Below are 14,992 nucleotides of genomic sequence, written 5' to 3'. Positions count from 1 at the left end.
GAGAGAACAGTACTCCATGAAGCTGTGGAAGAGGTCCTTGTAAGAGGATAATCGTTCCAAGTGTGCCAAGGATTTCACATGATGGAGGCTGACTGCCTTTTTAAGCCAACTTAGATATGTGGTGTGTTAAAGAAAGATCATGTCGGATAGTGAGGTCCAAATATTTGAGGGACTGAACTTCAAGAGGATTGTGAAGAAAGTAGAGAGAGGGACAGTAAGAGTGTGAGATTTGTCAGGATTGAAATACATATTCCAAGTGTTTGACCAGTTAGTGATTTTGTCAAGGTCTGAAGAGAGGAAAGAGGCTGATGCCCACCTGTCTGTCAGAAGTATGAAGAATGTCACCACAGAGGGTGGAGTCATCAGCTAATAGATAAAGGGGATTTTCCAGAGAGTCAGATAGATCATTTATGAAGATCAGCAATCGGACTGGGCCCAGAACTGCCTTGGGGCACCTCCAGCCTTCAGGTACGCCACAGAGATGGCTTCATCTTCAAACTGGTTATCATTTACAAGTTTTAATTTCATATAGATTTTAATCTACATAATGATTTAAATCAGGTTTTAATCTACATAACAGGTTGAGCGACATAAAGCAGGTGTTTTATGCACTTTAGTTTTCATGCAGTTTATAATGAACTTATGATGAAGTCGCACTGAAGTGGGGCACATGCCCCTTTCACCTGAGGTCCCCTTTTGTTAAAAGCACAGCTTATAACATTTTACAAAATAGAATATTAATCTCTGTTGAGATTCGTCCTCAGTGGGCAAAATAAATAATGCATTTATTAACCAAAATTTCACAAGGTTATGTTCACCACTGTGATTAGTGTGTGGTGGAGTTTTGAGCATTATATCTCTTCTTCAGAGGAAGAAGAAGAAGATTTTTGTTCTTAGAACAAAAACGCAGAAAGAAAAAAAAAGCAGAAAAAAGTGTTGCTGCTTGAAAAACAACAACGATTGAGGTAATAGTTTTGGGATATAGTTTTGGTTCTTTCTATTCTTGCGTATCACAAATTGCAGCTCACAGATATAAGTGGACAGTCAAGCCACAGCACTGTTTGTTAGGTGGATTGTCCTAAAATCGTTTTGGTAACAGTAGGTAATAGCTTAGGAAACGTTTTTTCCTGAAACATGTCACAGGTCTACAAGAGCTTCACGTTGCTGCTGCTGCTGTTGTTTTTGTTGTTGGGGTTCATGTTGTGCGTTGATTTTTGAAATGTCCACCCATTGATCGGACAGCTGCCAGACCACACCTACATCTGTCGCTTGACTCCACCCACCATGGTGCTGAGACGAAATATGGCCGCCATCTTGTTCCCTGGCGGGTTGACAATATTAGGCCTGTATAGGCCTCTGCTGATTATATGTTGCCCAGCTTTGTTGCGTCAGATTTCCATTGTCTTTGTTTGGGTCGATTGTTGAATAATTATTCAGGAGGTTTAATCAAGCCTGTACACGCCTCCCGAAAAAGACAGCATTACGTAATTTTTGAACGGTGCCATATGCGAGTTAAACGCGTTTCCCAATCGGCCCGTTACCGTATTTTTGAAGCCAATTCACTCACGCTTAATGGCAAAATCCTGTATCTCGAATGACAACATACGCGTTTTTATGAACAAAAGATTTATTACCAGAGAGAGAGACAGCAGGAGACAGAAACTTGGTCACTCAATACACCTCTGACGTTCTGGAGACCCAAGCCAAGATCTACTGTAATCTATATACCCAATAGAGGATAATAACATGACTCTTCCTGCCACTCCTGTTCGGAGCGAGTGTACTAGTTGCCTGGAACCAGACACAGCTGTCCGTCAGATTTGTAATTTATATTGAACCAATCTGTGAAGACCATCAGAAATTAATTGGATAATACCTGTAACAGCATGGATGAGGGAGTTTTAGTGGACAGAGGAGGTGAAAATATATATTTTGTGTCACAGATTGTGGTCATTCCTAAGATGTGGTCATGGTCATCATGGTCATCAAGACCACAGTGTGGTCATGGTCATCATGGTCATCAAGACCACAGTGTGGTCATTCCTAAGATGCAAGTGATTGTCCTAACGAAGGTAATAAGGAAGTCGATGGCGATGGTATTAGGTATTCTAATGATGACAAAAAATATGTAGGTAGTGGTTAAAGTAATGGTGAATGTAATAGCTGTAGTCAATTACTGGTAAAGGTAATGCTTTAGGTCGTGGCTTACATAAGATGAGGGCACCACTGAAACAGATAGTGATTGGTTAGGGTGACAGTTAAAATTTTTGGTTCTGTTTTAGGTAATGGCTTCGCAATCTGATGGTACTCGTGAGGGTAAAGTGAAAGACTTTTCGCCCAGCTGAAGGCAAAGGGTAAGCAAGCTATCGCCGGCCCCCTGACAAGTATCAGAAGCACAGCTGCACTCCCAGTAAATGATGCCGCCCACAGCCACGTGGTGCATATGGAAGAAGAAGAAGAAGAGGCAGGGGAAGAAGAGGAATAGGTAGAGGAAGAAGAAGAAGAAGAAGAAGGGCAAAAGGAATGGTGAAAGTTGAAATGGTGAAACTTAGTGCCAGGGTCAATTATTCTGTTGAAGGTTTACATGGTGAGGTGTCCATGAAGATGTTGGCATGACGGTGAAAGCCAATGCAATAATGATGGTGATGAAAATGAACACAATATCCTCGGTAACGGTAATGGTGTCAGTGACAATAACCGTGGTCGGATGGCAATGACATACCGATAGTAACTTCAAAACTGATGGGCTTATCACCAATTCTGCGATCAACCATAGTGGCCTCCAAGAATGTGCCAAACAATATGAACTCGCCCATTCTTCCTGTGGATTGCTGGGGGTGAAAAATATCAAATATTGTGATTCATATTTGAAAGTCATTCATTAAATATTTTGTTTTCTTTTTCCAGTGTCAAAAAGGCTCATGGAGGTAAATTCCATGCAATAAAATTGTGTGCCTTACAAACAAGTACATGAGAGTTTGAGTCATAAAATGAAGATGATTTAAACCCAGGATTTTTTAATTTTTTTTGTATACTGAATCGAGGCTCGTGGATGATGGAAGAGCCAATTAGTTATAGTTTGAACCAGTCAGGATTTGGACATGCAGTGCCTCCTGAAAGTATTCACACCCCTTGACTTTTTACGGGATAGCCAGTACGGTAATGCCGTCTGGAACAGCGAAGAGTTGAGCCTTGGTCAGGGAGGTGACCACAAACTCAATGGCCACCACATTTAGTCTAGTAGGAAGACTAGGTCCCCCTGCACCCCCCGGAGATATACTTCTAATCAGTGTTTCTAGATTGGAAAAAATGTGTAGAAAATGACTAGCTATGGCCCCAAGCTGAAAAAATGTCCCACATACCATTTTTATGCAAATTACTGCTGCCATTATCAAAAAAACGATTTTTGACATATCTCAGCCAATATTGCAGATAATTGAAAAATGAAGGTGTCTAGACCCATGTTTTGAAGGGCATAGATCATGATAGAACTATTCATAACATGATTACATGTGTCTATGGTATACTAGTATGCATATTAATGCTGTAATTACAAAATAATCAGTTTTACAAATGATAAGGATACGTTAATACTGCAGATAACTTAACATGGTACATAAGGGGTCTAAACCCAGGTATTTTCAAGGTTAAATGTCAACAAGATGCTCCTGAGTCTTGCATAGGGGCGGGACATTGGCAGTAACATTGGTACCACTCAACTTTTCTTCCCACCATTGACTTTGTATTGCGAGAGATTTTCACTTGCTTATTTAAAGGTTTCTCACCCAGCCCACGTAAAATCTACCAACTCCTGCTGTTAACTCCCAAACATATTTTTTTATGTTATCCAATCACAGTGCAGAAATGACAGACTAGAGATCCAAATTAGTGCTGCTATAGCTGCCATTTTACATTTCCATCCATGTAACATGCGCGCTCGCGCGCTCGTATCAATTGGTAATGTCGCGCGCTCGTATCAATTGGTAACGTTGATGTTATTGAATACCTCAGTTGAAAGTTCAGTCTTCCATTCCATCTGTGTGTTGTTCTTGGTATTCATCCTCCAATCTAGCCAGGTAAGATGCTAACTATAATGTTACTCACACTCTTGACTTCAGTTTCTGCATGAAATCATAAACAGGCAGAATAACAGCTGAGCCAGCTAGCACCATGTTAGCTAACGTTAAAGCTAGCCTCATCTATGTACAGTATGTTCCTAATGTCGGTGTAACTTAAACTTTTGTTAATGCCAAACATGAGACATATCTGTTGACTTCTGTATATGAATTGAACCAGAAAGAGGCACGACAGCTGAGCTAGCTACAGTAACTTAGCACAATGTTTCATTGGCCTAGATAGCTAACGTTAGTGTGGAAGAATTTAGATGTTTTAGCTATTAGCACTTTTGATGCCACTAAACATGGTTTAGTCAGCTAAAAAGTACCCTAGTGTAGAACATGACTCAGAACCTCTGTTACCTCACTGAAAACTCAGAGCCTCCTTTCACAGGCACTTTTAACATCATTCGTGATTTCTTATTTGTCATTTAACAGTGATGGTAGACATCGACAGCAAGCATGCCCAAAAGAAAACGGAGTGTAGAACCTGCAGCCCAAAGCTCTCCTCCTACATGCATCCTTCATGTACCATCCATGTCTGATCATGGGGATTTCACGCCCCTCCGTAAAATTAAAGGATCTGCTTCAGAAAAACTGCAACTGCTTCAAAAGATCCGGGATAGACGTCTCAACCAACCGCATGACTCCCCATGTCGTATGCAATCAGTATGTGATCAGATCCCGGCAACTCTTCCTGATGACCTAGAAAGAGTAGGATATCACAGCAAGTGTTATAAGCACTTTGTCCGCCACTTTCATCGTCTGGGAGATGATACAGAACCAGGGCCATCAACCTCATCATGGCATCACTCTCCTCGTAAACCAGGAGGTTCTGCTGAACCCATCTTCCCGCCAGAGTGTATATTTTGTGAGAAAGTTGAGACCAAAGATGCTCATCGCAATACTGAGAGGCCTACAACCTTCCCATCCTTTAAAAACAAAGAAAATGCATGGGAGCAAATCGAAACACGGGCTGAGAAAATGGGTCTCTATCGACTCCATCGAAAGGTGAAAAACAAAGACCTCTTTGCATGTGAGGCCAAACACCATCCGTCATGTTTTAAAGCTTTCCGCACAGCATTCTACAACTATGAGCGTGCGATTCACAGAGCCGAAGCACCAAAGGAGCAGGCTTGCATGTCAGCCGCCCATGAAAAGGCATTCAACTCAGTACTGGAACACATTCAAACCCAGGTCATCCAGCAGAATAAAGTTCTACAGCTTTCTTCCTTGCGCTTGCTCTATGTCGAGGAACTGAAACTGAATGGATATGAGAACTCAAATTATCGGTCAGAGAAACTACTGAAACGCCTACAGAATGACCCAATCAAGGAGCATATCCACTTCACGAAGGTTGATCATGACAAATGTGATGTCATTTCTTTCTGGCTTGTGCACAGCTCAAACATAACAGTTTCCAATGCTCTCGCACGAGCATTCACACTCGGAAGCACAAACAAGAACCAAAATGTTGCCCTCCAACTTCGCCAGGGTATTCTACAGGCTTTCAGAGAGTGTAAAGACCAACCATGGCCACCAACAGCTGAAGACATGGAGCTCAATCCTGAAGACATCCTACCTCCAGACCTTGTCCGCTTTCTCAGCGTGCTAATGACTGGCAAGGAGGGCATCGAGACAGAAAAGGTGAAGCGTCTGGTCTTCTCCATTGGACAAGATCTGTGCCGTGCAGTGTCAGATGGAAAATGGAAGTTACCAAAGCACATTCTCCTCTGTGTGACTGTAAGGCACCTGTTCCGAAGCAAACAGCTCACCACAATACTACACAGGCTTGGACACTCTGAGAGCTACGATTTCGCCTTGGAGTTGGAAACTGCTCTCGCCAAGGTCCTGGATGAAGTCTCAACTTATCGTACACCACAAATTGTGACAGGAGAGGGCAACCTTGTATTCCACTGTGAGTGGGACAACTTGAATAAAACCACTACCAGTGTGCACGGCAGCAACATTGTAAACAGTGCTGGAGGAATCATGGTGCAGGAGGTCAAGCCCGGGTTCGAGAGCAGCAAGGACCGAATGCTACCTACCATCAATAGGTCACAACAGCGTAGCCTGAAGGTCGACACACCAAAAACTCTCCCACCCTTGCACTTTACTCGCGTTGGCCCGAAGTTCCCTGAAGGCTCATCATTCACACCGCCAGCAGAGAATGACACAGTCTATGCCACTACGATGCAAGAGTACTACATCTGGCTCTTCATCAGATACATCGGAAGCTGTGGCCTGCAGCCTGTGCCTGGGCTAGGGGGTTTCACCTCTGCAACTGGTTCTCCCCCACCCAGCAAATCAACAGTCGACTACTGCACGCCTTATCCAAGGATGGATAAGGACTGATGAAGGACTGTTGAAACCAATGTGGTCCAGTGGTCCCATCCTACCAACCTCACTGGTGGATCTTCTGAACACAGGAGAGCACGAAGAGGAGGAGGAAGAGGAAGGAGAAGAAGAGTTTGACTCTGACGATTTCGATGAAAATGATGATGACTGACTCAGTGTAGAATCACTAATGCTAATGATGTTTATCTAAAACAAGCAAGAGAAGAGTGGTCACATTGAGTGCTAGGACTATTTTGACAGTTGTAATATTTAGAAAAATAAAACTTTGTGTTAACGTCTGTGTAGACGGACCTTAATATGAGTCTATTATTTCGTAAAACTGTGATTATTTTGTAAATAAAGCACTAATTAGCATACTAGTATACCATAGACACATGTAATCATGTTATGAATAGTTCTATCATGATCTATGCCCTTCAAAACATGGGTCTAGACACCTTCATTTTTCAATTATCTGCAATATTGGCTGAGATATGTCAAAAATCGTTTTTTTGATAATGGCAGCAGTAATTTGCATAGAAATGGTATGTGGGACATTTTTTCAGCTTGGGGCCATAGCTAGTCATTTTCTACACATTTTTTCCAATCTAGAAACACTGATTAGAAGTATATCTCCGGGGGGTGCAGGGGGACCTAGTCTTCCTACTAGACTAATTGACAGAACTACAGAGTTCCTTGGCTGAGGTCGAAGAACCTGGCGGAAGGACAACAATCTCTGCAGCGCTTCACAAATCTAGGCTTTTATCGGAGAGAAGCCACTCCTGGGAAAAAGGCACATGACAGCACACCTGGAGTTTGCAAAAAGGCGTGTGAAAGACAAAGCATGAGGCAATAGATTCTGTGGTCTGATGAGACAAAAACTGAACTCTGGACTGAATGCAAAGCACTATGTCTGGTGGAAACCGAGCACAGCTCATCACCCATCTAACACCATCCCTACTGTGAAGCATGGTGGCGGCAGCATCATGTTATGGGGTTGCTTTTCAGTGGCAGGGACTAGGAGACTTGTAAGGATAGAGGGAACAATGAATGGAGCCAAATACAGGCAAATCCTTGAGGAGAACCTGCTTGAGAGTGCAAAAGACCTGAGACTGCGGCGAAGATTTACGTTCCAATAGGATAAAGGTCCCAAACATACAGCCAAAGGAACAATGCAATGGCTTCAGAACAAGAGCATAAAGGTCCTTGAGTGACCCAGCCAACGCACAGACTTGAATCCCCATTGAGAATCTGTGGAAATACTTGAAGATTGCTGTTCACCGATGCTCCCCATCTAACTGGACAGAGCTTGACTTGAGCAAATCTGCAAGGAATAATGAAAGAAAGTCTTCAAATCAATAAGTGCAAAGCTGATACAGACATACCCAAGAAGACTTGAATCTGTAATCACTGCCAAGGGCACTTCTACAAAGTATTGACTCAGGGGGTTGAATACTTAGGTAAATTAGATACTTCTTTACTTCATATTTAATCATCTTGAAAAAGAAATTCCAAAAAACATTCCACTTTGACACTATGGGATATTATGGGTAAATCAGTGACAAAAAATCTCAATTTAATCAATTTTAAATTCAGGCTGTAACACAACAAAATGTGAAAAAGTCAAGGGTGTGAATACTTTCTGAAGGCTCATTGATAGGCTGGATTGCCAACAACCATCCCGGGTTGCCAACAAGACTGAATGTGGCTAACTGTCCATATGGCCGGCAGAGTGTTTCGTCAATTCTGGTCCAGCATCGCTGGCTACCTGGAATATAAGGTATGAACCAGATCTTGATTATTTCACAACAATTATCAAGCTGTGTACTTTCACTTTCATGAAGCGTTCCTGGTATATTAATAAATTTAAATTGGGTAATATGTTGCCTCTTCTTCCTTAATTAAATATTCCCAGCAGCTGTCGTGAAGAGAGGCTAAAGGTTGAGGTAATAAGGCCCAGTGTGCTTCTTGTTTTTTGCTTTTTTGTCGTAAAAAGACCGACAAACTACTGAAAATCTTCCAAGTCCAACTGATGCCACTCACAAACATCCCAAGCATGAATCAATACTTCCTGCTTTGTATAAATTGAAGTATGCCCGCCAGTTTGGTGAAGAAGAACGTTTCATAGTTTAATTTGTCGATGGATACCAGATGGTCACGCAAGAAAACAATGTGATACAGCGCTTATTTTGAAGTGTTGGAAAGGGCATTTGTGGAGAGATTAAACAATATTCACTCATGATGTGCGGAACCCAGGTTCAACATACCACATACCATGTGTATTTGTCCATCGTCCACTAATGTCATTGTAATTCACATTAAAGTACTTCAAATGTCTACTCATGGCGTTGTCCTGCTTGTGATTTATGTCCGTACAAGTTCCTGCCATGAGCATGATATCAATGCAAAACAAAGTCAAAAGCAAAGACAATTAAAGTGAATGGAGGTTATGTTTTCACCCATTTGTTACTTGGCAAAATAAATTTATATAAATAAATAAAGAAACCAATTTCGCCCTGTATGTTGATCGGTTCTTAGTTTGTTTGTCTGTCTGCTCGCTAATAACCACCTACAGGTCACACTTTTAAACCGATCTTCTCAAAACTTTCCCAAACGGTAGTGTTGGTCATAAGGAAGAAGGCTATTTATTTTGAGGTCAAAAGGTCAACAAAGTCCAAATGTTAACTTCGTCAAGTTTCTAAAATCCTCAATTTTCATCCGATTGACTTTAAATTTGAACAGGATTTGCATATCAGGTCACTGAATGAAACCACAAATTATTTTGAAGTTTTAAGGTCAAAAGGTCAAAGGCCAGACTTTTAAAATCCTTAATGCTCATCCAATTGACCTGAAATGTGAAGAGGATTTGCAAATCTGGTCTTTAAATTCAACCATCAATTATTTTAAGGTCAAATTTGTTTTAGAGATTTCCCAAGTATCGTTCTGTGGACGACATTTTTCTTTATCGTTTGTCTGTGCTCACCTACAGGCCAAACTGCTCAGCAAATCGTTCTGAAGCTTTTGCAGATTGTAGGTACCGTCCCTGTGACTGCCCGTGACAAAGTTTGGTAAAAATTGGTCGATGTGGTATGACATGATGTTGCAAAAGTGTAAAACACGTTTGTGGTGATAACTCCGGAACAGGCAGTTGTATCAACTTTCGGTTGATGCCAAAATGTTTTCCGTTCAATTTCCAACAATTTCCAGCTTACCCCCGTTAATTCACCCCAGATCCACTTTTTTTTTGAAATCCCGACTTCTTTCTTTCCTGGAAGTTCGAGCAGTGTCCATGTGTTTTATACCTTTCCCACTCCCCCCCCCCCCTTCCCATGCCTCCTCCCTCCAAGCCCTCTCCCTCCCACAGATCTTCTGTTGTCCCTGTTCTCTGCCGTTGTAGTTGTGTGCTTCCCTCTCTCTCCCCATCTTGTCTCCCGCTCCCTTTATTGTATGTTTTGTGTGTCCGTTTTTTTGTGATTGATGTTAGCTCTTACCCGAGCCTCGATCTTGTATGCCAAAAAAAAAATAAAAAAATAAAAAAATTCTAATTTGAACTTATTGGGTAAAACCTACAGATTTCACAAGTGTATGGACTTGAAATTTGCCCGTCAATGTCATAACGTTTCAAACACATCTTGGCTGATATCTTGGAAACCAAGGGTGCTGGAGCAATGATTCATTCTCTTTCACCAAGTGTTGCTCTGAGTGATTTTTAGTTTGTATTTCTGTCTATCAGCAGGATAATCTCAAAAAGGTATGGACTTTTCACACGGACTTTTCACACGATTCACACGAAACTTGGTGGACAGGTTGGGTGGGTGACAAGGACGAATTGATTTGATTTTGGTTAAGATCTGGATCTGGATCTGAGAATTTTTCGTGATTCTTCACAATTGAGAGATAGGGCCAAAAACGATAGACAGCACGACCTTTCACAAAGTTGTGGACGGATTATGACAAAACAAGGTGGAAAATTGGGTAGTTGACAAGAACTGGTCGATGACATCTTGGTTAAGCAAGTCCAGCCTATCAATGGGCTACAAAAAGTGAACTGTTCAGCCTCGCGGAGGCTTGCGCTCTGCTGAGTGCCGTTCTAGTTTTCAAAGCAATTCGAAGGTTAACATAGGCCAAAGCTTAACAACCAAAGGTCAACGTAGATGTTTAAAAACGTTGATATATTTAGTGCTAAATGGGGAAAAAAAAAAAATTTTTTATTGAAGATATAATTATCGTTTTCTTATCGCTGGCAATAGCAGATGATTCCAAAGAATAAATAAATCGACCACTTTTTAATGTGTAGCAAATGCAGGTGTGTCAAAGATGTTGTTTTATGACCCTAAATCCTGACGCCGCATCTGCCAGCAGTTGCTTGTGGATGTTAAAGGTACCACTGCTGGTACGCTGGCTAAATTCGAAATTCTAGCCAAGACTATCTGTGCAGAAGAGATAAGCACTACTTGGTCACAATGCCCAATGGAGAATGCCAATTTGATGATATAAGCACCTATAAGACAGGAAAGTGGGCCAAATGGCATCTCAAATGTTTGGTACAATATCACAGGATTCATCAAAAAAGTGTGCTGTTCCAAAATATCACAAGAGCAAATTAATTCAAAATGGATAGAAAGGTTAATCGCTTCCTTAATCTGCCTGGATGCAGAAATCTGCCTGGACAGGAACAGGATGGCAGCTTACAGTTGCAGATATTTCTGTCTGTAGAAAAAAACAGGCCACAACACAATGTACTCGGTAGAATTCCACTACCAGCACTTCCTGCCACTTTCACAATGACTGACACAATAGATTGATACTTACATCAGAGACGCTGGGAATCTGTTCCACTTGGATGTCGGTGGAACAAGGCACGTCGGGGGAAGACGTATCGAGAAATTCCATGGCCAAGCTGATTAGTACACGGGCACGGAACGAGATGCCCTCCCCAAGCCCCTCGTTCAGTTCTTGATGCTCATCGATGATCGTGTAATTCCTTGTCGAACCATAGATGTTCACCCACGCTGGGCCGAAGGTGGGCAAAAAACCTGTGGAATGAAACTTGCGGTCACCAAGTTTCCGGAAAAATATGATTGAAACACTAACCATTGTAGATTATCAGTAAAAACAATCCCATTTTAAAACTTGATGAGGTAGATGGATGAAGGATTCTATCTTGCCGATGGTGTACATTCCACAGCATTCTCAAGCTCGTCCTTAAATGTTTGTGTAACTGAACCTAAATTCACCAATCGGTACACACCCTGATGCTATACCGTGTAAACTTCAACTTCAAACTCCAACTTTACAACTTACCTTTGTCACCCTCATTAGATATCTTCCTGAGGTTCAGGAAGTGTGTACCAATAGCTACGTCGTTGACTTTGTCACTGTCTCGGATCTGGATCTTAATGCGGCGGAAGAGTGGAGGAAACATCTCAGTGAAAATGATCTGCTCGTTCCAAATAGGTTCGCAGCTTCCTTTCTGGATGGATGTCTTTCCCTGAGCGAAAGGAAAAGGAAGTAGAGTCAGAGAAAACCTCACATTTGGAGAACAACTCACAAACACTGGCACTGAAAAACTTCCGTTTCACACCTTTTGTCCAGCAAATGAAACGGCCACGTAGGGATCCACCAGGTCTTTGTCGTCGCCCGTGAAGGCTTTCTTCACATTGGCCATTAGGCTGTTGTTCATACGGGGAAGGCCCTCGGCACGGTAGACCCTTACGTAGAAGCGGGCCCACTGCCGCTCACTTGGCACACCCTCCGGTAAAAGTAGATTCCTGTCGGTCCAGCCACGAACAATAAAGAACATTTATTGCCTTAGATAAAACTTCCATAGGTCTGTTTCATCATCAGTTTTGATTTGTACAACCTCAACAGGTACCTCTCAATGTCTTCTTCCTCGTTATCTTTGGCCTTGTGCAGAGTTTTAAAGGTATCGCCTTTCCCAACAACAGCGATGTCACACTTGAGGTAACCCTTGACCCCTGAAGTAATGTCATCAGGGTCCAGGAGCACAGCCCACTTGTGGAAAAACTGATGTTCTGAGGCCAAGGAAATTTAAAATGGCTGTCATATTTTCTTGCTATATAATTTGATTGTAGATACAGCATAACATTCAAGTGAAATTGTACAAATATAGTAATAACTAGAACAGCACTCAGTGGAGCACATACCTCCGCCAAGCTGACCAGTTTACGCTTCACCACAAGTAGGCCACTGATAGGCTGGATCTTCATCCGGACCTTAACCTCTAATCAGCTTGTTCTTAACACCTACCCAACTCATCCACCAAGTTTTGGCCCATAACCTTTTGGGATATTGTGCTCACAGACAGGGGTGAAAACATAACCTCCGTCCAATTTTGATGATGGAGGTAACAAAATAATATACAGTTATAGACATTGCAAGGAACATGTGCAGCAAAAAACATGAAATTGTAATAAGTACCGGAACATGGCCCAAGATGGGCTGTATATCTACCCAAGTCTAATCTAATGTATAATGTAATTAATGTAAGTGTATATCTACCCATAAGGCAGGGGTTCTTAACCCTTTGGGGTCCGTGGATGGGCTTCAGGGGGTCCGTGAACCAGGCGCATAATTTTTTTTTTATATATTTAAAAAAGCAAAGAAAATTTCAAAATCCTATTTTGCAAGCCCCTTTTTGAAACTACAAAGGCCATTGACATCTTCGGAATGTTGAAAAAATTATTTGCCAAGCAAAACTGACTGGAAAAAAAATTGGGTACTCTGTGCACAGATGGAGCATCTGCGATGCTTGGCAACACATCTGGTTTTACTGTTCTGGTGAAGAAAGAAGCTCCTCATGTCATCGTGACTCACTGTTTTATACATCGGCATGCACTGGCATCAAAGACTCTGCCAACAATCCTGAAAGAAGTCTTGTCTACTGCCGTGAAAGTCGTCAACTTCATCAGAGCCAGGGCTCTGAATCATCGCGTTTTCAAGAGGTTTTGTCACGAAATGGGAGCAGAATATGAAGTTCTTCTCCACCACACAGAAGTTCGCTGGCTTTCCAGAGGACAAATCTTGAAGCGCTTGATGGAACCTAGGGCAGAAGTTTCACTTTTTTTTAGAGAGAAAAGGAAAGTCCACTCTCGGAACAGTTTGACAGGGAGGAGTTCATTCACGGCTTGGCTTATTTGGCGGATATTTTTGGCCATATGAATGCGGTAAGTCTTTCGATTCAAGGCCCTGCAGTCACCATTATGTATGCTGCTGAAAACCTACAAGCTCTTTTGGCCAAGCTGCCACTGTGGAAGAGGAGATTGGAGGCAGACAACTACGCAAACTTTCCAATGCTGGAGGAAGTGCTTCTGCAGGATGGAGTCGAGAGAGACTAAGCCCTGTCAATTTCTCTGCAGGCAGAAATGTGCAGACACCTGGAAACACTGCAGAACTCTTTCGAAGGTTACTTCTGCTCAGATGACCTTAAAGTTGAAACGTGGATTCGTAATCCTTTCCTTGCTGATATAAACTGTATTAATGATGCAGACCTTGCCAAAGATGACCTCATTGACCTGAGGACAAAGGAAATGATACGACATGAGTTCAAGTCGAAGAGTCTTGGAGAATGTTGGTGTTCCTTGACACAAGCCTACCCTCGTCTGGCAAAGCGAGCTGTGGGAGCTCCGATTCCGTTTGCAACCACAAATCTTTGAGAGTCAGGATTTTGAGCATTTGTTACCATCAAAACGAAAAGTAGAAATCGATTGGATGTCAAACATGACGTGTGTTGCCTTGTCGAAGACCACTCCCCAATTTCATCTTCTTATTGAAGCCAAACAACAACAGCCTTCTCACTGAAATGTACTTTTGAGCAGAATTAAAGTTTATTTTTTGTTTAATTTGCACAATTTGGATATATTTCATTTCATTCAGGGAAACATACATTTGCTTCATATTTATATTTTATATATTTTATATGAAACATATTTATATTTGCATATAAATTCATATTTGCTTCAAAAAAGGGGACCAAAAAAACAACAACTACCACGGTCCCCGAAAAGGCCAACCCCCGCTTTGCGGGGAAAAATGGCCTCTAAACGGTGGTTTTTATTCAGGGAATGGTCATTGATTTTTGCATGAAAAAAGTGAGATATATTATTTGTAAAGATTGTTTTTTTTACTCTGATTATGACGGTATGTGAAGGAAATAATTTTCCTATGCAATAAAATTTATTCATTATATGCAAAATTTTGTGTTTATGTGCTCATGTGCATTTTTCTGGGGAGGAGTCCGTAGCTTTCACCAGATTCTCAAAGGGGGCCATGGTAAAGGTAAAGAACGGTAAAGGTAAAGCTCAAAAAAGGTAAAGAACCCCTGATGGCCATTTTTGCTTGCATTTGGCAGCCAAATAGAAGTCCGAGTTAGCAAAATAAATAAATAAATATCCCAGCAGTGTCAATGTGCCTTAATGAAATGAAAGAAAAAGATCATCTGCAAACACCACAAGTAGCCCATCCAAACCCAGGAAGTAGCTGCCGCAGAAATGGTTTCGAGAGCTTTGAAAATTTGCTAA

The 14,992-nt window shown here is 41.8% G+C and overlaps 1 protein-coding gene across 1 annotated transcript in view; it reads right to left on the bottom strand.

Moving 5' to 3' along the window:
• Positions 1–14,992, bottom strand: part of OTOF (otoferlin) — a 132,585-nt gene that overhangs the window by 104,461 nt on the left and 13,132 nt on the right. The window contains exons 6-10 of the mRNA XM_078767717.1: positions 12,328–12,487; positions 12,037–12,223; positions 11,757–11,943; positions 11,265–11,488; positions 2,723–2,831 (exon numbers count right to left, since the gene is read on the bottom strand). Of these exons, the coding sequence (XP_078623843.1) occupies positions 2,723–2,831; positions 11,265–11,488; positions 11,757–11,943; positions 12,037–12,223; positions 12,328–12,487 (867 nt within the window). The remainder of the gene's footprint in view (positions 1–2,722; positions 2,832–11,264; positions 11,489–11,756; positions 11,944–12,036; positions 12,224–12,327; positions 12,488–14,992) is intronic.

Source organism: Myxine glutinosa, chromosome 13, assembly GCF_964187855.1.
Source record: "Myxine glutinosa chromosome 13, kmMyxGlut1.1, whole genome shotgun sequence".
Lineage (NCBI taxonomy): Eukaryota > Metazoa > Chordata > Myxini > Myxiniformes > Myxinidae > Myxine > Myxine glutinosa.
Note: the sequence above shows the minus strand (reverse complement) of the source record. Positions and strands in the feature narration are given on the sequence as shown.